Source organism: Epinephelus moara, chromosome 20 (genome assembly GCF_006386435.1).
Source record: "Epinephelus moara isolate mb chromosome 20, YSFRI_EMoa_1.0, whole genome shotgun sequence".
Lineage (NCBI taxonomy): Eukaryota > Metazoa > Chordata > Actinopteri > Perciformes > Serranidae > Epinephelus > Epinephelus moara.
Window position 1 is genome coordinate 27,152,227 of NC_065525.1, and position 26,340 is coordinate 27,178,566.

General features: G+C 42.7%; 1 protein-coding gene across 3 annotated transcripts in view; it reads left to right on the forward strand.

Annotated features, from left to right (window-relative positions):
• skor1b (SKI family transcriptional corepressor 1b) overlaps positions 1-26,340 on the forward strand; it is a 50,829-nt gene that overhangs the window by 19,281 nt on the left and 5,208 nt on the right. For all 3 annotated transcript variants that reach the window (XM_050073783.1, XM_050073784.1, XM_050073785.1), the window contains exons 4-6: positions 21,513-21,598; positions 23,856-24,140; positions 24,569-26,304. In XM_050073783.1, coding sequence (XP_049929740.1) covers positions 24,586-26,304 — 1,719 coding nt within the window. In that variant the 5' untranslated portion in view covers positions 21,513-21,598; positions 23,856-24,140; positions 24,569-24,585. The remainder of the gene's footprint in view (positions 1-21,512; positions 21,599-23,855; positions 24,141-24,568; positions 26,305-26,340) is intronic.

The following is a 26,340-nucleotide window of genomic DNA, read 5'->3' on the forward strand; positions in this document are numbered from 1 at the left end:
ACTGAATGAACCAGTATCATAATTAAATCATCAGTGCTTCGCTTTTACTGTGCCTGCAACCCTAACCACAGCAGGGGAGAGGTAAGAGGAGCGTGGCTCTGCTGGCCAGTGATGACAGTGAAACCAAGAGCCGAGAGCCTCTCTGAATGGTCTAGCATGGCAGGAGCTGGTGGGGCAACAGCCACCCACCTAACACCCGCTTAGACCTTATCTGGATATCTGTGCTATCGCTCTCTTAGTTACTCCTACATTACCCTTACTTACCGCACTCCTTTTAAACATTGTTCATTACCTTTGAGAGGGAGGGTGCAAATATAGTTATTAACCTGCAGATTACCTTTTCATTCTCAAACCTATATAAGCCTTTATACTGCCATCAGATAGTGAACGTTCTTAAATCCCCAACCTCCAAAACACAGTGCTGTTCCTGGAGTCTTCCAGTCATGTCTCCTCTATGTTACTCTAATGCCTAGTGGCTTGTTGCACTGCATGTGTAATGACTGCGGAGCTATCAGAGCTTATCCTGTTGAACAGAGGATATTAAGGGGGGTAGTTACAAAGGCCAAGCTTTAATTTGACCTCTGCCTGCCCTCTTCTCTAGTGAGGTGGCTCCGAGAAGCAGGCTGGTGGTTTGGGCAGTTGGTGATGAATGACTGTATTTGGTGGGCAGATTGTTACAGTTCCACACTAATTGAGGGGTCAACACAAAGAGCAAATGTGGTAATTGAGTCACTTGACTGTGGCTATAGAGCTTACCGCGGCTCTTTTGACCCTGTAGCCTGCCCCGGAGTCGACAACAGAGCACTCTCTTGCCTCCTGTTTTTATTGTGGGATCCAAAAGATATTATCTCGTTTATTTGTTCTTTTTACACACGTCTGATGTCTGAGCTAGGTTTATAGATTTACAACTGCTGCACTTTTTTTTCATGAGAATAAGTCTTTAAAAGCAGTTTGCTGTACAAGGATTCGCTGTCCTTAATATTGTTGAACTGGTGCATCAATGCGCAAACCATTTAAGGTCCAGTGTGTAGGATTTAGGGGGATATCGATGTAAAGGAAGTATAATATAAGTATGTTTTCTTTAGTGTATAATCACCTGAAAATAAGAATTGTCATTTCTTTATTGCCTTAGAATAAGCCGTTTATATTCACATAGGCAGTGGGTCCTCATTCGTGAAGTCCACCATGTTGCACCCCCATGTTTCTGTAAAAAAGTCTTTTCCTGATGACTTAATGGTCTCAATCGCTAGTTTCAAGTCTTTTTTAATGCAGCCAAGTAGTCATTTTGTGAATTATGGTTCCATTTAGAGTAAAATAGACGATGAAGTTGGTATGCTTCAGGGCATGGCTACCTTGTGATCAACAAGTCACTACCATGGCAACCTGTCAGTAGTGTCCTCAGGTTCTTGCTCCTCCATAGCTCCACCTTCTCCTTCAAACATGGTCAAAATGCCAAACTCAAGCTTTCAAATCCGTGCCCACAAAACGATGGGTGACATCACGTTGGCTACGCCCACTGTTTTTTTTATACAGTCTATGATCTTAACGTGTACATGTTGTCTTTGACAGCGGGGCCAGTTCTCCCTGTTTAGTGTCTTTCTAAATTATTCATCAGTCCAGTTCCCTTGCTTCCCTCTTACCTGTATTGCCAATGGAAAAGTCAGTTACACATAGAAACAGAGCTGCAACTCACATTTACTTCCATCATCAATTAATCTGCAGTACTTTCCTCTGATAATCAATGAATCCTTTGGTGTCTAAAATGCCAGAAAATAGTAAAACACGCTCATGATGATTTCCCAGAGGCCAAGGTGACATCTTCAAATAGTAATTAGGATTTTCTGACACAACTTCACCTGCTTTCAAAGTGCACAAAAAAGGGAAGAAGCCTGAAAAGGTAAAGACTGCTGCTGCACTGCAGCTCTGTATAAAGAACAACTTTATGGTGAGACCAGCATAGATGAGGATGACCTTGATGAAGGCTACAAGAAAAAAAAATGTTGACCTCACAATAAAGCTGTTCTTTATAAGTTTTCTTTATAAGTGTTTTGACCTCTTCATATTTTGTCTATTCAATCTACAAGTTGAAACCCAACGATATTTAATTTTAAAGGAGCTGTATGAGACATTCAGAGCATTAATGTAGCAGCAGACGTCTAGTTGCTATGTAGTGAAGTAATGGCGTCGTGAGCAGAGAATAAAGACTCGCTACCTCTGTGTGTGTTGTAATCAAAGCTTCTCTCTTAGTTGTTGTGGTAGATGGTTAGACTGCATGTGAGTCCATGTGAGTGTGTACCACTGGCTAGCTCTTCCTCACCACTTTGAACTGCCCTCATAAGGCGGTTAGCACTGATATCAGGACAGCATCGGTGCAGAAGCGCGATGCCCACCCTCCTTTTCCCCCCAGGTAAATATTGTTAGCCCTGTCAGCACTGTTGCCACTGTTAGTGCTGTTTATGGGGTTACCACTGTTAGCTGCTAGCTGCCAACTTAGCCACGTCCATGTTGAGAACCGTGTGCAGACAATCCCGCCCCAGACTCTCATTACACAGAGATCCTGCGATAGGGCTGCGGTGAAGACTCTTCATTACACTGACTTTGCTTTTTTATACAGAACCAATCAGCATTGGCATAATGTCGCCCCAGGGTGTTATTTTATATAGCATGCTGGTTTTCCGGAAGAAGAAAAGTCTGACGGGTATGACTTGTAACACAACAGCAATGGCCTCTATCATAATAATAAAACACTGTCCCTGTTACATGGTCGTTGATCTTGTCCTCTGGAGGAGCTCCTGGACCTCATTGTCTCCTAAACGTGGTTGCTGTTCTTCTTCTTTGAGTTAGCTGCTAACTGCTGCTAGCTGCTTTTTAAATGTCCTGCCCTACTTGCTCACACTTTTACACAGACGTCCATTTGGCACTGATACTACCTCCACTGCCGGCTCAAAGGCGAGACAACTCTGTCATTAATTGTTAAATTAGTGGGAAGTTCCTTTTTTTTTTTTTTTTTTTTTTTTTGGTCCATTAATTGACTAATTTTTGCAGCTTTTTGAGTAGTACCAACTTCTGTCTTTCCGTTTTGTAAAACAAAAGTTCACAATAATCATAGAATAATGTAGTCAGTGGTGTACCAGACAGTATTTACCTTCATCCTCAGAGATATTTTGGCTGAGCCTACCGTCGGTGTTATTTTGCCAAAGTAGTATCCTTTGTGGTGGAGACAGTGCCCTGTGTTATTGGATGGATTTAATGGATCCGTTGGCCTTTGCATTTGCTTTGCTCCTGGAACATGTGCTCAGCTGAGACTTGGGCAGAACACCATCCATTTACACCTAATGGCCATCACCTTTGAATGTGGTGAGTTGTGAACAACAGTGTATGTGTGAGTGTGCGTGCGCGTGCTTGTGTGAAAAGCTACAAGGACAAATGCATTCTGCATTTAATGAGTGTGGGCAAAAGGGAACCTGGGTAGTTAAAACTGAGAGTTGGCGAGACTATTTTGTCCCTTGTTACCTGACTCTTCTGTTGCACCTTTAAACTGCAACATGCCACTAAACTACTCTGATGGTCTCACAGGACAGATGTAGAGGCTGCAGCCCTGTGTGAATGGGATTGATGGACCACATTAAACTCTGAGCTTCATCCTGCTTAAATGCTTTTGCACTCTAAATCTTTCCTGCTATATCACTACGGGAAGACCACAGACTGTAGGAGACTTATCCATGAGATTGTTGGATTGTCATTTGAACTGTGTGTGTGGTTGATATGTGGGTTAACAATCATCGCCAACTTGTGTGTCTATTTATTTTATTGAATGCATGGCTGGAAACAAAGATGAGATTTCTTTGTTTACCTCGGCACATCCTCCCCAAGGTCTGTTTAAATGTCCACCATTCTCCTCGAACACTCCTTACTCCTGACTAAGATGTGATTGTTTTAATGCACAAAATGTGGATGTTGTAATTACCATTTGCGAAAACAAGACAGCAGCTTCATTGATATGCTGCCGCTGATAAGGCAAGAGCCTGGCAGCAAGACAATGGCTGAGGCCACCAGGGGCTTGCCAGCAACCAGGGACACGGGACCGTCCTGCCTCCTCCGTCAATGCAGACGACCAACAAAAGCGGCCTGTCATTCACCGCACACTAGCGTTTTTAATTAATTTTCAGTCAGCTCTCCTCGGAGTGCTTGTGTGGTGACGTTGACCTCCAGATCTGCTTCATGAATGTGGCTTTCCCCTCAGCCCTGGCTGTCAGGAGGTCAGCGGTGCAGGCTCCCCGAACAGGAGCCCCTTTTTTACACTGTTGGACTCAGGAGGCTGTGACCATTGTCCTAACCAGGGCGGTGCATGTGTTTGAGAATATGTATGTGATCGAGGTCAGTGAGGGAAATGGCAGTTCAGGCAGACTTGTATAAGAGCATGCTAAACACAATGAACAGTATTGATTCTGAATATTAAGGCTTTGTGTGGTGTTCAGTAGTATGTGTCACTTATTTTGGCAGTTGCCATGGTAATTGTCTTCATCATGGCTGCATCAGTTATTGAAAAACTGTCAATGCAAATAAGCTTTAGAAGGACGTAATGTATTGTCACATCCTCAAGTTGCATTAAGACTCCATGGAGAGGAGTTTAATGCTGCTCGCACTCCGTTCGCTATGCTTGAGTACAAATCTGGACGGCCTGTGGATAAGCCGGATCAGAGTTGATCAAATTGCTGTTGTCTCAAAGCCATTCTGATTTGGATTAATCCACAGGAGTGGTCACACCCGCTTGGTCTGTAAATCTATAGGTCCTTATGTTTCCACCTTGCACCCCCCACCGAGCTTTGTGATCCGCCGGGGCTTTGGAGGATGAAAAGAAATGGGACTTGTTATTTTTGTTAAATGTGCCAACTGTGTTCAAGGGGGCTTTTTAAATAAGTGCCCTTGACCTATTCTTAGGTTTATCCCAGTCTTCTTGTTACCCCTCTTTTGTCTCCGTAGGGAGCTAAATGTAGTCTGATTAACTAATGGCTACAATGTTATTAGAAATGAGGGTTTTTGTGTGACTGCAGAGCTGTCTTGAAAGCTTTGTCATCACGCAGGTTGCTCTTGGTCTTGGCTTTGAAGGAGGAGATTAGTCCCGTGGTCCACCTGATCTGCTCACTTAAATCTCACTGATGACTTTACAGGACGTGTTTCAATCATATCCTTTTCACTTTTATTACGTTTATTACATGTTCTTCCCTCTTTATGAAGCTTAACTGTAGGCTAGGCATGGGATGATATGGAAATTTTATGTCATGATTTACTATGGCATAACATTAGCAATAATAGCCATTTACCGTCCCTGTTACATGGCTGTTACACGCAGGTTGCTCTTCATCTTGGCTATGGTCCACGATATCCTACGAATCAGCGTCCCACAAATGACATTACATGCTTAATATAGAGTTACATAGGTTAGGTTTAGGCAAGAGACGCTACAGTGGTTAGGTTTAGGAATAGAACCATGGTGAGGATGTACCTTAAAATGATGCAAATTTCTCTTGATGTTCCCACGGTTACGAAAACCAGTCTCCTCGAGGAAAGTCTTGTTTAATGACCTATCTAGCACCCCAACCTTGTCTTTACAGGGACTGCTTCCTTCCTTACTCCCACGCATTGGTCAAGTGATTCTCAAATACATGGGTTATATGCAAATTACTAGCTCATGATGACGTAGGACATGTGAGCCTGGTCTCACTCTGAAGTTGTCGAAATACAGCGCTTGGGCAGTGACTTGCGGCATCAGAAACCAACAAAATTGGCATCCTTTTATGCCGGCATGATACGCAGCGGTTGCCATTATAGTTATAAACACGACAGGACAAGGACAAAAGTTAAGCGGCTAAAGTCCGACTGAGGCATGGGTCCAACAAACACTGACTTTCACCCGAGAGAGCGGTGTATTCAAAAACCAGCCCTTGTTCTTTTTTCCTAAATCTAACCATGCGCTTTCGTTGCCTAAACCCAACCATGTGTGTTTGTTGTTGAAGGAAAAAACGTCAATTTGCAGTGTTGTACTGACGTAGTGCTTTTATTGTTTTGAGAGACTGTATGTAAACATTAAATTTCCTGTGAAAACAGAAGTGTATATTGAAAGAAAACAATGCATGTAACAGGTAGAACTTGACATGGTGTCCCAGAACATCAACAACCAATGCACCCAGGGTATCTTGCATGTTGTATCTGGACATGGAAAGACCATGGCCAAACATCAATATGTGACGAGGTCGGAGTGAGAATGTGTTGGATATGTATGCTATATTACTTTTTGTAGGAAAATGTAGGAACAGTACATGAGAACAACTGCTTTACCTTACATTTTGTTTAGAAACTGAAATTTTTATTGGTTCTTTTTTAGTGAACATCCTTTGTAGTAAAAAAATAATTTTAAAAATCCAGGCTTTTCAATCATTTTAAATAGCATCACATCTTTCGATACGAAATCTGCCAAGATCTTTTGCATTTTTGACGTCGGTGGGTGTTCAGCCTATTTTTGCAGAGTCTCTTTTATTGTCGGTTTCCCAGCAGTCTCTTTGTTAGTTAAAATATTGTATCAATGATGAGACATTGTAGGTAAATTTTTGGCTAATCTAGGATGGCATTATTTCAGCAAGCTTTTGAATCTGGCCCCTGTGGCTGGGTAAGATGTCCTCTGGTCTCTAAAAGCATTAGATCTAATGGTGGACCATTTTGCTCACAATTAATAGAGCTCCCCAAGAGACCAGGAGCCTATAGACTTGTGGAAATACTGTAGCAGCCTTCAGGCAGCTGGCTAGATGTGGCTTTCTTCCCCGTCACTCACATTTGTCGTAATGGCACGAGAGCCTCACTGGCTATTCCCCAATGCTGTGTGTATGCATGAGTGTGTGTGAGCCCACTGCCCCAAGCATGTCTCATTTCAAAGTGCTGTCACTCCCTGCTTCCTGGCATCTATTAACACCCACCATTATCATGCTAATCTACATTGTATGATTACATAAAGTAATTTATGCACACTTCTATTCCATGGCTGCACAGGGATGCGTGCTCCTATTGTTGAATGTTTTAAAAAGAACATTTTATGATCGTCTGATTCCTCTTTATTGTCTCTCCGTCTTTGAATCTTGTCTGTTTTGCTTCCTCGCACTTTCCACAGTTGTCTTCTGACTTTACCAACAAAATCCGTAAAAGCTTTCACAAAGATTTGGAGGCCTCTGCCTACTGAGAAAATAATAGCTAGAATCGCCAACTGAGCCATGCTGCTTTGTTCATGAAGAGACGATGAGTTGAGATCACTTTCCTCACAGTCCTCTTTAGCTCCATATCGGAAATGGTAAGAATGTGTTTTGTGTTGAAAGCAGAGGGCAAGAGATGAGCTCTCTTCCTCATTTATTCACAGCTAGTGGAGTAATTAGGAATGCAGAGGGCTGTTAAATTAAAACTGAATTGCACTTATTAACATTTTAACTACCAACCCCACCCTCTTTAGACACTAAACAAGGACAGTTTCAGCTCTAATATGCCTGAAGAATCCCGCTGAGGGGACTCTTTATGTATCTCTAAAACAAAGACGTTCTTTAAAGTAAGATCTCCCTTTTGTTTAAACAACCAAGCATTTAACATTCAGTGTAATATGCCAAGGCTTCCTCCATGCTGTCAGGAGACGCAGCGCCAGAGCTTCTCAAACTCTTTGCTTAATGGAACACTATTTGTGGTCAGATTGGATAGCTAATGGTGGTCCCTTTGAGGGTAACTCTCCAAATTAAATAGCATGGATTCACATCTGTCAGACAAAACCAGGAGGCTCTTTGTAATCAATGACCCAAACCAAGAGAGGCTCCACGGGGGGCGCCTCCACTATGATGGCAGCAAGCATAAGGAGCCACCAGGGATGCAGGCGGCTCACCTGCACTAACAGCCACTGTGCTGGGCTTGTGGAGCAGGCTCGAACCTGGGAGGGAGCACCAGCAGGGTTAATGTACATTTATAGAACAGGTCAAACTACTTAAGCCAGGCACTGATTTATAATGCAGGAGTGCAATGTGACTAAACTGTAAAGGGAATTCTTGTTTTTCTGTGCAAACATTGCCGTCGGTGTTGTGTTAAAATGTTGAACCCCATTAATTTTATCACTCCCCCTCTCTTGTTTCTCTACGTCTTTAAATTTTGTTTGGAGGAGAGACTAGCAAGGCCTCCCGCTGTTCTGGAGAATTTCCTCTCGTTGTTAATTTTCCCTGCTCCATATGGCGCCACAGACACTTCACCTGCAGGCTGTAGCAGGCCGCGCGGCAGCCAGCAGACATCCTCGGGCTCAGGCTGTCATTTACACAGGCCTGTGCATCTGTCTGAGCAGAACAGAACACAACAGAACAGAGACAGCTCTTCCCTTCACCTCACAGCCTGAGTCCGGCACCATCCACCTGACTAAATCAGATGCTATTTCTGAAACACGGCGACATATAAAAGGAGGTGGCAGGTTAAGGCGAGACCTTCCTGCAAAAGACTCACATCCTCACCGCCAGTTTGGAAAAGTCAAGCTGGAAAATAGCCAGAGAGATCATGCCAACTGTGCGTATGCATGTGTGTGTCTGTCAGTCTGTCTTTGAGCGTGCGCTTGCATGTGTGCACACAAGTGTGTGTGTGTGTGTGTGTGTGTGTTTTCAGGGGGCTTGAAGTTTGCCTATGGCAGAGCCATGGAAGAGAGGGTTTCATCCTGGCTTGTCATTGATTAGAGAAGGGTCTTTAATTCCATCCCACCCCATGTTGTGATTCATTTGCATTCTGTGTCAGGAGGTAATGGAGTTTTGCTCCACGGTTTGCTCTGAAAATCTTGAAGATGTGGTCTAATGTGCATGCAGCCGCTAGCAAAGAGCTTTCTGATTTATTATGTCTCTTGTGCTAGCTCATTTTTTCCCCTTCTTCCTTGTCTTGGGATACGTGCTTTCAAATGGTTCGCAGAGAGGAGAGGTGCAAACACTGCCAAGACTCCAAAGATATTTGTCATGATTTTCAGTCTTTTAATTCAAGCTCTGAGCATTTTTGCACCATTTGTCTATTGCAAGATTTAAGATAAAGGTGTGTGTGAGGTTGCAGTGATTTATAAGTGTGAAAATAGGAAAACTTGTCCCCACTTTTAAATTTATTTCACCATTTTTCAAAACTAGTTACAAAGTTTTTATGCTTTACTGAGTTCCACAAAAATAGACAGATAAAAGTTTATGATACAATTGTGCACAGCTTTCTGTACCCTCCGCAAGCACCCTCCACCCCACGGTGCAGCGACAGATGAAAAAGTAAATAATTAAAAATAGAATAAAATGAATTTAACATCCGTAAATAAGTAAAAGGGAGAGAGAGAAGGGAAAAAAACAAGTTACAAAGAGTTACATGGTTTAATTGACATTTTGAAAGGAAGGAAGTTGTGCTATATCACGTTATAATTTGCAGTGTAAAGCTAAACCATATATGGCCACAAACAACAAACATCACAACACAGCATATCAACCTATAGTCCCTGAAGCTTCCCTCCAGTCCATAAAATCTATTTGCATTTAAATTTACTCACACATCTCATGATGTACTAGAGTTTATCTTATGGGATGTAGCATGACATTTAATTTTTCCAGTGTTATATGTGCAAAGTTTTTAACAGAGACAAACGTAAAGAAATAATTGGCATCTTTTATAATTGAATTTAATATTATGTATTACTTGTATTCAAATTATTGTAGACCATTTGTAAAAGTTCTGTGGTTGGTGACTGAGCATAATTTGATAATTTCTTATACTTGGTACAAATTTCTCTGCAGTGAAGGCTGAGGGGGGGGGGGGCAGTGAGCACTCACTGTCCCTCGTCATTCCAGCACGTGCCCTTATTTTCCATGAATCTTAAAAGATTCCTTCTCACAGAGGTCTGATTTTCCCATTATGTCTGAGATGAGATATGAGGTTAGGGGGAAGCTACTGATGGGGCTGGATTGGCTGTGGGTTGGTGAGTCGGGGTTGGTTTTCCGAGCAAAGTTGGGAAAATGTGGTGATAAAATTTGTCAACCTCTGGGGGAGGCCATGTTCAGGGTCACAGCTAAATCTGTGCGCCGCGGGCAAAAGGCTAGCCCATAATTCCAGCACAGACGAGCGGAGAGCTGACCTCAGTACAGCTGAGGCCAAGCCGCACTGATTTCTGCCCACCTGCAGGATCGTCAGTGGGATAACAATGAAGGCGAGAGGACAGACGGGGGTCTCTCTCTCTCTTCTTCTCTCTCTTTCTTCTTGGCCTGTCTGTGGAGACACCTGAATGTCCTTGCACACTGACCGTCTCCCTGCTTTTCTTTGCTCCTGCTCAAAAAAATACATCTGTTCACATAACAGCGAGCAGCTTTTGAAGTAGCAAATGGAATTTTCAAGGCATCCTTACAAACACTTATCCTGTCAAAGAAATAACTCAATAAATATCTAAAATGACAAGAATTGCACTCTTACAGTTGCTCTCCATTTTCATCCACATATTGATTTTCTATTATGTTAAAGTGTTGCATCAACATGCAATCATGTTAATACATCTTACCTATTGTGAGTCACGGCTCATTCAACTGATAAATATGTAAATTAAAATGTTTTATCGTTGATGGCCAACATTAATCTCATTTGGATGTCTTAAACCAAATTAAATGAGAAAGTGTAGCACATAGCAGTTTGGAAAGTGTGCGGTGAATTCATCTCTGAATTAAAAAGGAAATGAGCAGGGGGACAGAACTTGCTCTTTTTTTTTTATTACAAATGTTAATGAAAAATGTTATTGACTTGAACAAATGGAGAATACACCTGGAAATGTATATTAAAACCCCTTTCCAATTTCTCTCTCTGCGTAGTTTGCAATTATAGTTATTTCAGCAATAGTGGGGGAATTAATTTTGCGTGCAGACTGATAATGTTACCAGTGTAAGAAGAATGGATATTGTGTTGGATAGGGGGTCTCTAGGTATTTACAAGGAGCGGAGAGAGCAAAGCTTTATTTAATTGAAAGAATGAATCAATAACAGCTGTAGCCCTTTGTCAGAGAAGGCCTTGCGAAATGAGCAAGTAATTTACTGTGGACTATCTGAGGCCCAGTGGATAGCTGATTGAAGGAGTGTATTCTGTTAGACCATCAAGTGTAGATAGATGCAGGTGGGGATCTTAAAAACTTAACAAACAACAAGGACAAGCACTTCCATGGTTAGCGTCAGCGCTGAGGAGTGACTGAAGTAATTTGTCAATACTATATTTCCTCCTCAGCATACAATGACAGAAACACTGGATGTTTCTTTGTTACTCATCGGATCATGAAGTGCATACATGTTGTAAATCCATAATAAACAATGAAAATCTTCGACGTGTCCTTTCCATTTATAAGTGATCCATTTTCATGCTGGCATTAAGAGTAAACCTATCATCCTTCAGTGTATGTTTGTGGAGGTTTCAAAAGTTTGTGAAGTGTTTTTTTTTTTTGTTTTTATATTTGTAACTTTGCAGACATTCTTTTTCCTCTCTAAAGAGGAGCCCCTCGACTGTGCATCAGCAGAGACAGAATTGGCTTTTCCTCACTAGTTACATCTTACAATCCAGTTTTTCATTGCTGCTGGATGTTGGTAAATGTTTCCTCAGATCTCACTTATGCATCATTGCTCTCACGCCATCACAGAGATCCTTTAAAAAAAAAATCAAAAAAAAAAAATCAATCTTTAAGGTAAATTAGTCTCCGTGCACACTGGCAGCCATCCCAGTATGTAAATTCATGTGCTAATTCACAACATGATTTCATTTCAACTTCCAAGCAAATGAGATTTTAATTGAAAATGAGATCTTCCATAGAGTCTCTCACTGGAGATGTGCGGCAGGGGAATGATACTTTTCGCAGATTGTTTTAAGAGACAAGGAGACTCTCTTCTTTTTTTTCTTCTTCCAAGCCATTTACAAAAAGATTGTATGTTTTCTCAGCCTGCCGTTTCCCCACAACCTGCAGGTTAGTGAAAATGCTCTGTGAAATTAACATTGTGCTTCAGCTCCTCGTCGGTATGAAGAGGCGGGCTATTAACATTTGTGTATTTTCATTATGTTAATGGTGTTAACACATGCCCACAGATTGCCACCAGTGGTGCAGTAATTTTGCCTTGCTGATCATAAAGTGTCCGAGTGGGTCATTTTGATTATGACACGCTAATTACATATTGCCTTTCCTGTGTACCCCCTCCACCCACCCCCCAAACTCAGAGAGACCTCCAGTCTTTAATGGTAAGCTTTTATGAGTTGGAGGAAAGAAAATAAAAGATCTCTGCCTATGTTCCTGACGGCTATGTGGCACGCATGCTTCACTGCTTCCCTTTAAACTTCCTAAATTGTGTTTCACAATAAATAGATGCCCAAGCCTTTAACTGCCAGTATTAGATTAGATACCATTAGATGTAATAGAAAATTCTCTCCCTGTAATATTTTCATAAGAGTTTGAGGCGTTTGATTAATCTGACCACATTTTATTGCATTAATGATTTTTTTTTTCCCTTTCCGCTCTGCTGTAAAGACATTGTATACAGGCTAATGCTGTTTTCTCTCTCCCCTCTCTGCTCACTCTCATTCATCCTCAGCCGTTATTGCAATGCATTGTTGATGAGGTGAGTCGGCGTCTTATGTGCTTTCACTCCTAAAGTCATTCCTAATGGAGTGGAAACCTTATATTTTGTTTCCTAATGAAGCACAGGAGTGGCAGACAGCTCCGCTTGGGCTGTCCTATGGCTGCCTGCAGGTTGAAGCCACCGGCCCGAGCCAAGCTGCTCTGAGGGAGCCAGCAGGGGATGTTGGGCCGGGGCAGCAGCAGACAGCTTACACATGAACTTATGCAGGCCGCAGCAAATCTGTGGGCACAAATCTAAAAATATGCAGTGGTAGAGAAAGTAGTCAGATCTGTTACTTTAGTGAAAGTAACAATACAACAATTTAAAAATACCCCATTCAAGGGACATTTCACCCCTAAATTCAAACACAGATATTTCTCCTCTCACAGTGCTGTTTATCAGTCTAGATTGTTTTGGTGTGAGTTGCAGAGTGTTGGAAATATCAGCCATAGATACGTCTGTCTTCTTTTCAGTATAATGGAACTAGATAGCACTCAGCTTGTGGAGCTCAAAGCGCCCAAAACTACATTTGAAAAACTCAACAGCAATGTCTCTTTACAGAAAACATGGCATAATTACTCAAGTTAATCCACAGACCTTGTTGTGAGCAGTTCTTGCTTCCAAACTACACCCGCCAATCGTATAACTGCACTGGTCCTCCACAACTCATCCTACTGAAGGAAAGAGGATTTCAAAAGTTTCACTGAGTTAGCTCACGTTACAGCTCAGCTGCAATATTTGCATCTCACACTGTCACAAGTACGAGCCTCTAGTCCACAATGCACGCTTCCTTCTGCATGGGAATACAGTTAGCAGGTGTAGTTTGGTAGAAAGAAAATAGCTCCTACATGAAACTGCTCACAACAAGGTCTGTGGATTATTTTGAGTAACCAGGTCATGATTTCTGGAAAGAGACATTACTGTTGAGTTTCAAATGTATTTTTTTGGCGCTTTAAGCACCACAAGCCGAGTGCCATGTAGTTCTGCTGTATTCAAGAGAAGGTGGCCGATTATTTCCAATACCCAGAAACTCACACCAAAACAATCGAGACTGATAAATAGCACTACAGGTAAAAGATATACAAAAATATGTATTTTTGATTTAAGGGGGGAACTGTCCCATTCAGGTATCAAAAGTAAAAGTTCCTGTTATGCAGATGATAAAGCCTTGTGTGTGACGTGTTGTATTTTAATTGTTGCAGCTGGGTGAGAGGAAGCTAATCTAGCTACATTATATACTTTAGGTAGTTTGATGTGTAACTATGCATCATATTTTTAAACTTTTTATGGGTTTTGTTTGTTTTAATCTTTATGGTCCAGTTTTCAATTTTATGATGTGACAATGCTGTGGTTAACATGTGGTTAGGTTTAGGCACAACAATCACTTGGTTAGCATAGGAAAAAAAGCCATTTTGGATTAAAATACCCGTTTTAGTCGTTGCAAAATTGGCTGGAAATATCCTGAACTCCTGTTAAAGAACACTTGCTTCAGTCACTACAATTACAGCTAAAAATGTCCCAAATTCTCATCAACAAACACCCACTTTTGTTGATCTCCAACTGTGGTCTGCTCCTTGAAAGCCATCTTACCTAGGTGTCACACCATCCACCATCCCCTCTAATCTGAGCTACATCATATGTTTAAAACATACAAATTCAACATATGCAGGGTTTTTAGAATTGCACATTGCCAATATTTTTTTCTGGCAACTGGGCTGAAAAAAAGGCCAGCACTTACTAGTATAGACAGCCCAGCAGTGTTTGTTTTAGCAGCACATCAAGCTGTAAAAAAAAATGTTTGTAGCTGTAAACAGTCTGACTATGTCAAAGTATTACAGTCTATATTCTGATTTAGATTATAAGCTTTTTATTAGCAAAAATTGTGAGGACTTGATGGCTCTGTTCACTGTTCAAAGCTGTTTAACCAGAACCTGAAGTGATAGGTCCGTGCACCGAGAGTCCGTGGAAAACTATCTGAGCTATTCTGAGCTGAGGTTTCACAGCAAGGTCACTTTTAAAACAAAATGTCTCCTCCGCTATCTAGGTCACAGCACATTCTGCTACTTTCTCCGAAACTTCCTTCCTTCCTTCCTTCCTTCCTGCCACGGCTTATAATTAAACACACACAATTATCCCAAATTTAATGGGATTTCAGATCCAGGCTTTTATTTAAGAGGTAATGAATAATATTTTAATTGCATATGTAACTGTGAGATCGAAATGTGCTTCTCTCATCACGTGTAATTACTACACCACATTTTTCTGCTGTGATACTCTGAGAATGCAATCAATAGCTGATGAGTGTCTTTTTTTTCTCCAGTATTTTTTAAGGTCACCGTGTAACGGTTACTAATTGTGAAATCATCCAGCAGGGAAAAGAGGAGACATAAGCACACTTAAAACATATGGACAGTGTCCTATTGTTTATTGATGTCTGTAATTAATGATATAATGCGTGCCACTGAAGTAGTTTGACCTCTGAACCGATCATTATTCAGAGTGTAGCAGCATCAATCAAACCGTGCTTTTCGCAGATCTATTTCTGTACACCCCCTCAGGGACAGATGGGGCACCCACTGTATCCTCATTTGTATTCAGCTGACCAAGGCCTTAGTATGAATGATTTAGAAGTCTGTATCAGGCATAGACTGGATGAGATGCAGTAATTTTACAAGCTGCTGCTGAAGTTCATAAAGACTGCAGCTTCTGCTTCGCTGCCTCAAACTCCCAAAAAAAGTCATTTTCTTTATAGGACTTTGGTGTATTTACTGATTCTTTTCCTCTCGATTCCACCACAGAAACGACATGTATTTACCCGTCTTTGGGAGATGTAGTTTTCGGGGTCCAGTAATGACAGGCTCAGTGGTGTTATTCACCCTCTCCGCATCATAATGACCATATGAATGCCTGCCTTTTGGATGGAGTGCTGGCCAGATTGTTTGGGCTATCTGAAAGGAGCGACATGCATCGCTGCCCAGCCTGAGGTTTAGAGGTGGTGTTGATGTCCCACTCCACCAAGCATCCCAGGCTCTCCTCAGGACGGGCGTATTAGAATAAGTCATTTCATTGTTAATTTAAATGGCTTAATACATCACTCTAAGGTAACAGAGTGATGTGTGAGCAGCAGAGGGAGAGAGTATGAGAAAGAGCGGGAGAGAGATGCCAAGGGGTGTTTCTTTAATATCAAATGAAATTGAATCCCGCATTACCTCACTTGTGCCGTTTCTCAAGCAGCTCCCAGGCTATTAATGGAAAGCTGTAACAGGATTGGTTCAGTCTTTCGGTTCTTTAATTTCACCGCAGCTCCCAGATGTTAGGTCTTTGTCTCATTGCTGATCCCTGGCTGATCTATGGTGTTGTCTTTATCCTGCCTCCAGTCCATTGTGGCCGTGTGTTGTGTTATTGGGTCAGGTGAATCTATCAAGGACGGAGAGTTGGGCAGTTCACACACCAGGGGGATAATTACAGGGTGATTGGTTTCCTCACGCTCTCTGCTCTCACTATCTTTGTCTCCTCTCTGTTAGCCTCGCCCTTACATAAACGCACACAGCATGTCTGGCACTGGAAGTCGACCAAAAAAAAGCTGCTGCTCAGTGGCGGGATCCCGGCCCTCTTACCTGTTCGATCTCCAGGGCCCCGTTTTAAACAGCTGTGTTTGTTTAATAGAAAACATGTGCGCCATTGTTTACAGATGTTTGTGGATTTATTTACACCAGTGGATTGACTGGAACTCAGGAGACAACAGACTTTAATTCTCCACCACCACATCTACTGCTATTATTAACCTAACCTCCTCCCATAGATAATTCATCACCGTTACCGTCTAATCTCACACTTTTTGTGTCTCACTCAGCCCTGAATCCTCTCATCTACGTGTCCTTTCTGGGTCATAATGACACACTCTCTGCAAGCTGCTGTTCAAGTTCACATAGAGGGAACACCAGTTTAATTAATTACTATGGAAAACCAGTTCCAGTTTTGACCCTTTAAAGGAGTAGTTTGATATTTTGGGAAATTCTCACAGTCACTTTTTTGTTGAGAGTTATCTTAGAAGTGCGAGACGACTCTCTCGCTAATGTTAACTAGCTTGCTAATAAATACCTCGTAATATGATGTTACTGGTACATTTTCCATTTTCTCATGTTTCACACTTGTCTCCTGACTAACTGCCAGCCAGATAGCATTGCTCATGTGGGGCAGTTTTTATTTTTCTTAGACAATATTATACATTATCAGCTTTTTGGACACAGCAACAATCAATATCTAATCCACACACATCTTTGCTATTGGTTGAGGCTGCGACTTTGCCAGTTAAAGTTCACCAAAGTTGAACTCCACATGATGCAAAGATGCTAATATGCAAATTTGCCACTGGAAGTGGATGTTTCCGGCCGGGTACAGTGACTTCCTGGAGTGACTTTCCCACTTGTGAAACCACAGCGTGTCATTTTCTGGTTTGGTCTCTTTATAAAGATGGACGATGCATCTCCACTTCCTTCCACTGTACAAAGTTGAAGCCGAAACATTCTAGATACGGGCACTGCTATCTTGCACTTGTAACGGCATTTGGAGCGAGAGTCTGCACAGTAATGATCGGGTAGTGGAGCCATGTTGTCAAGATCCTGCCCGTAGACCCTCCCGACTCAGTCACAAGCTCAATCACAGTTGTCAATCATGACATAAGACGCCCTTTTTATTGGATCAAATAACTAATTAAAGCTAAACTTTTAAGAAAAAAGAACACTTGAACATACATCAGCGTGATAATAACTACAAATGACTTTGGGAAATTTATTTGACGTGTACTTTGATCTTTTAGTTTGACCCATGTCCCATCCACTAACATGGAAGGGGCAGTGTTTATGGCGATTGAGATGTTTTGGCTTTACTTTTGGGGAGTTGACCATGGATGTAGAAAGAGACCTGGATGCAACATTGGAGGCGGGGCCTCCTTCGTTCCTATGAAAGTTGCTCAGTGGCACATGGCGGCAAAAAACTTTTAACTTCCTGGGTATAAAATTCTCCAGATCTTCTGCATAACTGACCCATAGAGCAAGTGCACAACAGACTTTGACATCCAAGTGGCTAATTTCCAGTATAACCCTCTGCTAACTTGAGTGGAGATAAAAAATAATTTAATTGTGCAACTCTTCTATATCTTGCAATATGGTATCGGACCAACTGGATCAAATCCGGATAATTCCCGTCATTTTAGGTTGGGTTGTGACCCCCAAAAAGTTTTTGGGCCTAGTGGCATCATGTGGCAGATCCTTAAGTTGTAGTCATATGGTTTTGCCGCTGTTTAAAATTGGCTTCAAAGTCCGGCACACTTCTTGGGGGCATAGAGCTGTGTTGTTGTCCATCTTTATATGCACAATTATGTGTATGCACAGTGACTTCCTGGAGTGACTATCTCCTCGTAAAACCACAATGTGGCATTTTAAGGCGCTGGAGGGCCAAAAATATTTTAGCTTTCGGCAGAGCAAGGCTACAAAGACAGCCAAGTGTAGGCTTCTGTTTTTTTGGGGTTGCCTTGCTTGGAGCAAAGTGAAAAAAATTTGCAAATTTTGTTAATCAACCTGACAAATTTTATTATTCATTCACCTCTATCTGTTTTAACAAAGCAGTCTCTTATCACCATATTTTGATTGTTCACTTAATCAGTGCAAAAATGTCTCCATGTGAAAATGATTACAAGAGAAACAAGCTATAGACTTGTAGCCAACCTCCCTCCAAAATACCCTTCACGAATCTCTATGCTAACATAATTTCTAGTAAATCAGATTTTAAAAGGTGTTCTGTAACTCAGATATATTATCACAAAATCCAGAGCTTCTTTGTCTAGATCAGTCGCCCATCAAAAAAGACTTCCACAAACTCTATTTAGTACGTCTGGCTAGAAAAACATCAGATAACGATGAGGGAACACAAATATCAGTTCCTACTGAAATACTGGAGATCCTTTGTAACAAAACCCTCATGAAATTAAATAAAGTTGTTTTGTCTTTTTAGTGCAGCCTACAGTAACCATGCAGGTAAGCTCTGCTGCCCTTGTTGGTCATGTGACCTTCACCCTACAGGTTGTAGTGGTCCATCGAGAGTCTTCCTTTACAGTCTTTATGCTAAGCTATAAAGTAACTGGCTGCTGACTGTAGCTTCATATTGTCTGTATCAATCTCAATTTCATCTAACTCTCAGCGACAAAGCAGATAAGCATATTTCCCAAAATGCAAAATTTCTAGCTCCTTTACACGATACATCTTTACTCCCATGCATGTTGGATGAGCCTTATATTTCTGGGATGCGTGTGCTTTAAAAGTCTGTAACCTTGAGAGGGCAGGTCTTTTTGGGAGGGGGCTTTTACTTGTTTGTAAAGCAAGGTTTCCCCCAATCCCTGGTGCTGACAAGTATGTTGCACACACTCTCACCTGCATGTGATCTAGATGGAAATCTCTGGTCCTGTGTTCACACTCACTCACACACACACACACACACACACACACACACAGATAGGGAGCCCTAGCTATTTGCACTTCCTGACTTTGAAAGCTGTCAGCAGAGTAACAGCGGGCTGTTTCAGTACTCTGGACAGTTCCTCCACAGAGACCTGCAGAGTGTTCAAACCGGAGGCTCTCACCTCACCCCAAAGTCTGACTGGGGACACCAGGACCGAGTCCAACACTGAGGTTTGCCACTTGCAGACTATGTGTGTGTGTGTGTGTGTGTGTGTGATGAGTCCACTGAGTCACCCAGCCCTTCCCCCACACACGCATATCATCCACCCAGAGCCATTCTATCTGTATGGAAATTTGGGCTCCACAGCTGGAATCCCACAAAGCACTGTCATCTACTAATAGTTATTATCTCTTTGGCCTGCTCCCTCACAAAAACCCTGCAATACAAGCACATCGCATCTTTATGGTAATGCCCTACAATATAGCCCCAAGCTATGGTGCATAGACCTTTGTTATCATTACGATAATTCCCATTCTCACTTGACTCCTCATTACACCATTGAAACTGCTCGGGGTTGGATATAGACAAATTCCTGCATCTTTCTTTATTACACTGTAGCATCCAGTGTTGATACACAAAAGTTAAACCCTCTAAATAAACATGGCGAGGCAGTCGGTGTAATGACAATTAAGCATAAGAGCTGTCGTGAATTAGCAGCACAGAGGCGTTTATTGTGCTTATTTGTTGTAGATATGGCTAAGTGATGAGTCGGTATTATCATAGCGTTATGTCCTGTTATTATTTTTTAAAAACCTCTGTTGTTATAATTAATAATTGGAGGCAAAGTGGAATTAAAAATTAACTAAATAAGTTGACAGTGGACCTTGTGGTGAGGTTTTCTTTGTCAACTACTATCTCCAAGGTCTTGAACTTTAAATCTTGACAGAATGAGTTTTTATTTTACATGTTTGAAGAGTTTTGTCTGATCTATCTTGATAATTTCATATGCACTTTTATGATATGATGTGTATCACCACAAGGATGTAGGTTTGGTTTCAACACTGGGGAGGGGACACATTTAAAAAGGAGGTCCCCTGCCAATTTGGTACAATTTTTATGCACCATTTTTTTGCCTTTCCTGTATCTGTTTATGGTATAAATGACTTTAATTTTGTCAAAATAAAAGTCCCCTGCTACTCCATGCTTTTATGCAGAAGGGGAAGAAATGCAGACGTTCTAAACATTGAGATATTTTGGGGGACATGTCCCCTGCATCCCCCCTGATATCCACACCTATGTATCACCATCAGAAAAATATTTTTATTCTGATACAGATTTCAGCCACATCTCCAAGGCCTAGTGGTAAACACGACTTGCCAGCTTTCAGATCAAAGTTAAATACCTTCACTGCAATTTCATGCTTTTTTTCCAGACATGGCAAGATGAAGAAAAAGCCTCCACATCCTTTGCATTCCTTGCACATTTTATATTCTATACATCTTACTTTTTAATTATATTTCTGTATTTTTTTCATCTTGATTTTAGCTTGTGTGTATTTCTTTTGTCTAATTCTTATTTAACACAACTTCAGGCATATGCCACGTTGCATTTCACGACACAGATTACTATGAATTAAGAGATAAACCTGTGAATCCTTCCTGTAAAATGTAATCCTCCTCTCTGATGGGTATGGAGAGCACAGTGAAAAGAGGCTGAATTCGCAGAGGTTCTCTTGTCAGCTTTTTCAACATTCAAACCAACAGAAGAGCAGGTGATTTACTGTACATGTAGGTATGCCTTGATGAGTTTAGGGTCAGCTCTGTGTAAGAAGCAGAGCGCAGAGAGACACGGGCCTTGCCGTGGCTGCTCGTGTCCTTGCGTCTCTCCATGAATGCCCACACAAGGCCTCTGGATTGACACAAAAAAGTAATTGCGGAGTGATTGGCACAGCTTGTCCCGTGCAGCCTGTGTCCTACACTTGAAGCCTCTCCTCGGAGCACCCTCATTGTCACACAGCCTTTTAGCACCTTTGTTCCTGCCTTCCCCTAGGACCTCACAGCTCACCATTGGCAGATGAGTCCCTGTCTGTGACAAAAGGGTCCCTGCGCTCAGCCTCATTTGATGCAGTGATGAACTCCCCCAACTCCCCCCCTCCTTCACCCACACACACACACACATATATTGCACACCACCTCCTGCGAGAAGAAATGTTCCGTTTAGCGGTGGAGGATGTGGGGGTCAGGACCCAGGGGTGGGCTTTTAGGAGACAAATAAACATCAGAGCAGGAGAGGAGTGATGTCTTGTTTACACATTAGCAACCATTTAGCAAGTCTCACTGTTTTCACTGCGTCTCTCCGGTGGCCTCTCAAACAGCTGATCTTTCTCTTTTGTTGTCTTTGCAGCTCAGGATCCAGCCAGGACCAACACTGCGGTCAACGGTGAATGATTTGAGCAGTCTTGATTGGGATCTGTGCAGCTATAACTGACAGTAGGTCAGTTAGAATAAGTCATGTATCACATCAAGTTTCTAATAAACGACTGTGACTCATCCAGTCATAGAGAGCAGATTAGAAAGATCCAGAATAATTAGCCAGCAGCACTTTTTCCTGTGATTGTCTTCAAACAGTCTCTCCACATTCTGCTCCACTCTTACCCTTCCACTGTTAATTTTTGTGATACCCAATCAGGCAAACACACACACACACTCCCTCTCTCCTTCTCTCTCTCTCTCTCTCTCTCACACACACACTCACACGTACACACACACACACACACACACACACACACAAACTGCATCTTTCTAATACCATCTAATGAGGTGATGACCAACCACTTGTTATAATTGCTTCAGTCTCCTTTTAATTTTCAAGCTTATTAATCATATGTAGAGTTATTTAAGAATGCATAAATTAATCTTAGATTAAAAAGCCTATCAAAGCCTCAAAACAATTAAAGAGTAAGGTAAGATTTCCCCTGGGCTGGCACTTTTATTTTAATAGAGTGTTCAGGTGATTATCATACTTTGATGCAGCACTGTGATTAATGCAGACACACTTTTAAATGAGCTGTTCTCTCTTGCACAAAAAAAGGTAGAGGAAGCACGAGCCTGATAATGACCTCACTGACTTTTTGGGTTACTTTTCTCATTTCCTTATGCAGGCAGTCATAGTGCACTACTTCACTGAGTGAGTCTGTGAATGCTGCATTTAGTTGGAAAATATGAATCTGAATTTTAAGAGTTTATTTGCACTCTCTTTGGTTGAAAAGGCATTTCGGGTCACTCCAGTTGGAGTTGTTCACGCTGTCAATAAAGCTTTGGATTTATCTTAAGGCAACAATGACTTTTAATTAAGATGTTGGTGTTGATGACAGTCGAGGTGTAACAGGCCATATCCGTTCAATAATCGATGGATAGGCAGATGGAGGAGATGGCTGCTCGATTTGAATTTGTGCTTTTGACGTGAGGAGACGCCTCAAGTGGGACCACCGTCTGTTCACTGACATGGACTTCTGCTCTCAAGCAAAATGCATTTTCATATTTAGATTTTACTGCATGTTTTTGACATTGATCTAAGATGTTTAATCCAACAGGAAAATAAATCAGCGGTTGTAAAATGACCATTTTACTGTAAAAAAAAAAATATGGTAAAAGTATCATTTTGTAATCATTTTTTATTATATTTTTTCTATTTCAGCTGAAGAAAAAAATAAAGGTTTCACATTTTCATTTTTAAATACCATGTGACAAAAAAAACATGATGATATTTTTGCATTTAGGATCAAATTATTGCTTTAATAAACCAGACATATTATTATTATTTCCAAATTACGCGCCAGATATATGGGTGCCGCCTGTTTTCAAACATCTTCCTCTCTCGAAATGACTGAATAATTATGGACAAATTGTCATTAGCTCAGTCCCACTGAAGTCAATAGGATCAACAGGAACGTGTCCTGTTACCTTCATCAATATTACATCAGCGCTGGGCGCCGCGCGTGCTGCCAGATGAAAACGCTTCACCCAAAGCTTTATTGACTTTAAAAAGTTAAACGTCCGTCGCTTATGGCGCGAGACATTGTTCGTCTGTCTGATCCTTTTTCTTCCTTTCAGTTCGGAGAAAGAAAAATCTGAGCGCAGATCACACGGTGACCTTTGGAGCAGCTGCTTATTGTCAAAACGCATGTAGGCGAGGTGTAGCTTGTAAGCGATGAATCCGTGGGAACTCGGCACATGTTGAAGGCCTGCACGCCGTATTCACCAGCGGGCCCTGACTTCATGCACACAACAATGTGTCGGTGGGTCCCTGCTGGTTTTTTTTAGCGGAATGCCAAATCCCACTGCAGCCTCCTCCGTGCATAATGTCAGGAACATTGCGTTTTTTTAAATGCAAAAGAATTAATTAAATGCATTATGTTGGACACAATAGGCTGCGGAGTAATGAAAGATTAATGCATTTAAATAATTCAGAGTGTATTTAAACATATAGGCTGCATTTAACAACGTCTTTAGTTAGTTTTATTATTTGATGATAGACAACATTGTGTCCATATGTGCAGACCTGCAGGCTGCTATAAGACCAAACACTCCAAACCATCTTCATTGGTCATGAATCCATAGTTAATGCAGACTGTGTGTGTGTGTGTGTGTGTGTGTGTGTGTGTGTGTGTGTGTGTGTGAGTGGGAGTGCGAGTGGGAGTGCCTCGCCATAAGTTTTGCCGTCACTTGATTGCTGTGTGTGTCGTAGAGGGGGCTGTACCTACTACAGTCTGCCTGCCATGTGGATGCTGCTGCTGCTGCTGCTGCTGCTTGTGGCGCAACACAAACCATCCGCACACACCGACAGCGGAGCAGAGAGAGAGGAGGCACAGTGAGCAGGAGGGAGGCGGTGCTGCACGGACAACTGCGTCCCACTCCTAAAGCAAACACCTTTACATCCTCCAACTCAGACTATAGACTTGTGATCGCTCCGACTTTCACTTGATCACAGCTTTCTCATTCACGACGGAGGGGAGCTGCGCGGACATTGAAGGTGAGTTTGGGAAACTGATTTCGACAGTAGTGCAGTCTGTGTTTGTGTCATGACTTCAGTCCTTCTATTAAAACGTTTTTACGCACAGTTTGTTGGAATTATAAGGGGGACTTATTTAGAATTTAGGCGTGATGTTAACAGAGTTTTAAGTACTATATCAATCGCCAGTCGACATATTACAATCATATTTCTTATTCAGGGTCTGTTTTTATTCTTGGGGATTAGTCTAAAAATAAAAAATCGCCTCCATGCAACTTTATTTTTTAAAAAAAGATAAAGGCCTGTAAATGCATGCCCACCCTTTTTCTTTTTATCAGATTGAACTATCTGCTATCAGCCTCCATTAAATGATTATTACAAAGCTCTATTTGAAGCTGTTTTTACTTTGACCACATCTCACATTTTAATGTCAAACGTCGCCCCCGCAGCCTCCAGGCCTACAAGGATGGACTCCATACCTGCGGGACGAGACTCCAGCTCCTCGCCAAGCTCCAAACAAGAACTTTCCTACCCGAGCACCAAGAACCTGAAGCCCAACCAGGTCGGGGAGACGGTGCTGTACGGAATACCGATCGTGTCTTTGGTGATAGATGGCCAGGAGAGACTTTGCCTTGCACAGATATCTAACACGCTGCTGAAGACTTACAGCTATAACGAGATACACAATCGACGCGTGGCGCTGGGGATCACCTGCGTCCAGTGCACCCCTGTCCAGCTGGAGATCCTGCGGAGGGCCGGTGCGATGCCAATCTCCTCCAGGCGCTGCGGGATGATCACTAAACGGGAGGCCGAGAGACTTTGTAAGTCGTTCCTGGGAGCTCATGCGCCGCCTAAACTTCCAGAAAATTTTGCTTTTGATGTTTCCCACGAATGCGCGTGGGGGAGTCGAGGCAACTTCATCCCGGCCAGATACAACAGCTCCAGGGCCAAGTGCATCAAGTGCTCCTATTGCAACATGTATTTTTCTCCAAATAAATTCATATTTCATTCACATCGCACGCCAGAGTCCAAGTACACACAACCAGATGCAGCTAACTTTAATTCTTGGAGGCGGCATCTGAAATTATCAGATAAAGGCACTGCGTTAGATATTCAACACGCATGGGAAGATGTGAAGGCCATGTTCAATGGGGGCAGTCGCAAGAGGACACTGCCAGGCAGCGGGTCAGATCATGGCTCTTCCTTAAAATCACACAACCGTCCCCGAGACTCACCCGAGATCCCTGCAAAAATCCTCAGCTGCGAGGACAACCGGGGCGGCATGACGAGCACACGCAGCTACCCGGTCATCCCGGTGCCCAGTAAAGGTTTTGGGATGCTGCAGAAGATCCCACCGCCGCTCTTCCCTCATCCGTACGGCTTCCCAGCTTTCGGCCTGTGCCAGAAGAAAGACGACAGTATGATGGGAGAGCAGAGCAAAGCGGGCCTCCCGGGTGTCCTGTGGCCTGGTACCAAGGACAGCGCCTACCACTCCTTCCCCATGTTCTGGCCAGCGGCGGGCGCGCTGCCCATGCCTCCGTACCCCCAGACTCAGCACAAACCCCCACCAGAGCTGCTGTGTCCCCCCAGACAGACTGACATGGACATATCTGAGCACAGCGACCGCAGCACCAACACATCCAAAGACAGCATGGTTGAAAACGATCGGTGCTCCAGCACTCAGTCCACGCGTAACGAAGACGACAAGTCAGGAGACGAGGCGAGGCCGCTGGAGGGGATGACCCTCGCGCCCCGGAAAATCAGCTACGTCTCCGCGTTCAGACCCGTCATTAAAGACGCCGACTGCATCGCCAAGCTGTACGGCAACAGAGGCGCGTACAACGGGTGTCGCACCGGCTATTTATCGCCCGATTTTTTAAGTGAGAGCTCAAGTTACCGCTCCATGTCCCCCTGCGTGGACAGCGACGGCGACCCGGACGTGGATGTGGAGACAAATAAAACACCAGAGGAGGAGGAGGGCTGCCGGCCTCTGTCCTCGGTGTGTCCCCGGACTCCTCCCGGCTTGGCTCACAGTGTTTCCCCAAACGACTCAGACTCCAAGAGCCTGCAGGAGAGCAGTGTGGTTGACTCCCAGAAAATGAGCGTGCACGTGGCCCAGTCCTCTGACAGAGAACTGCAGAACAAGCACTTATCAGAAACCCTCATAGCTGCGTCTTTCAGTGAAGTGAGTGACTTATAAGTGAGAAACACTGGCGATAAA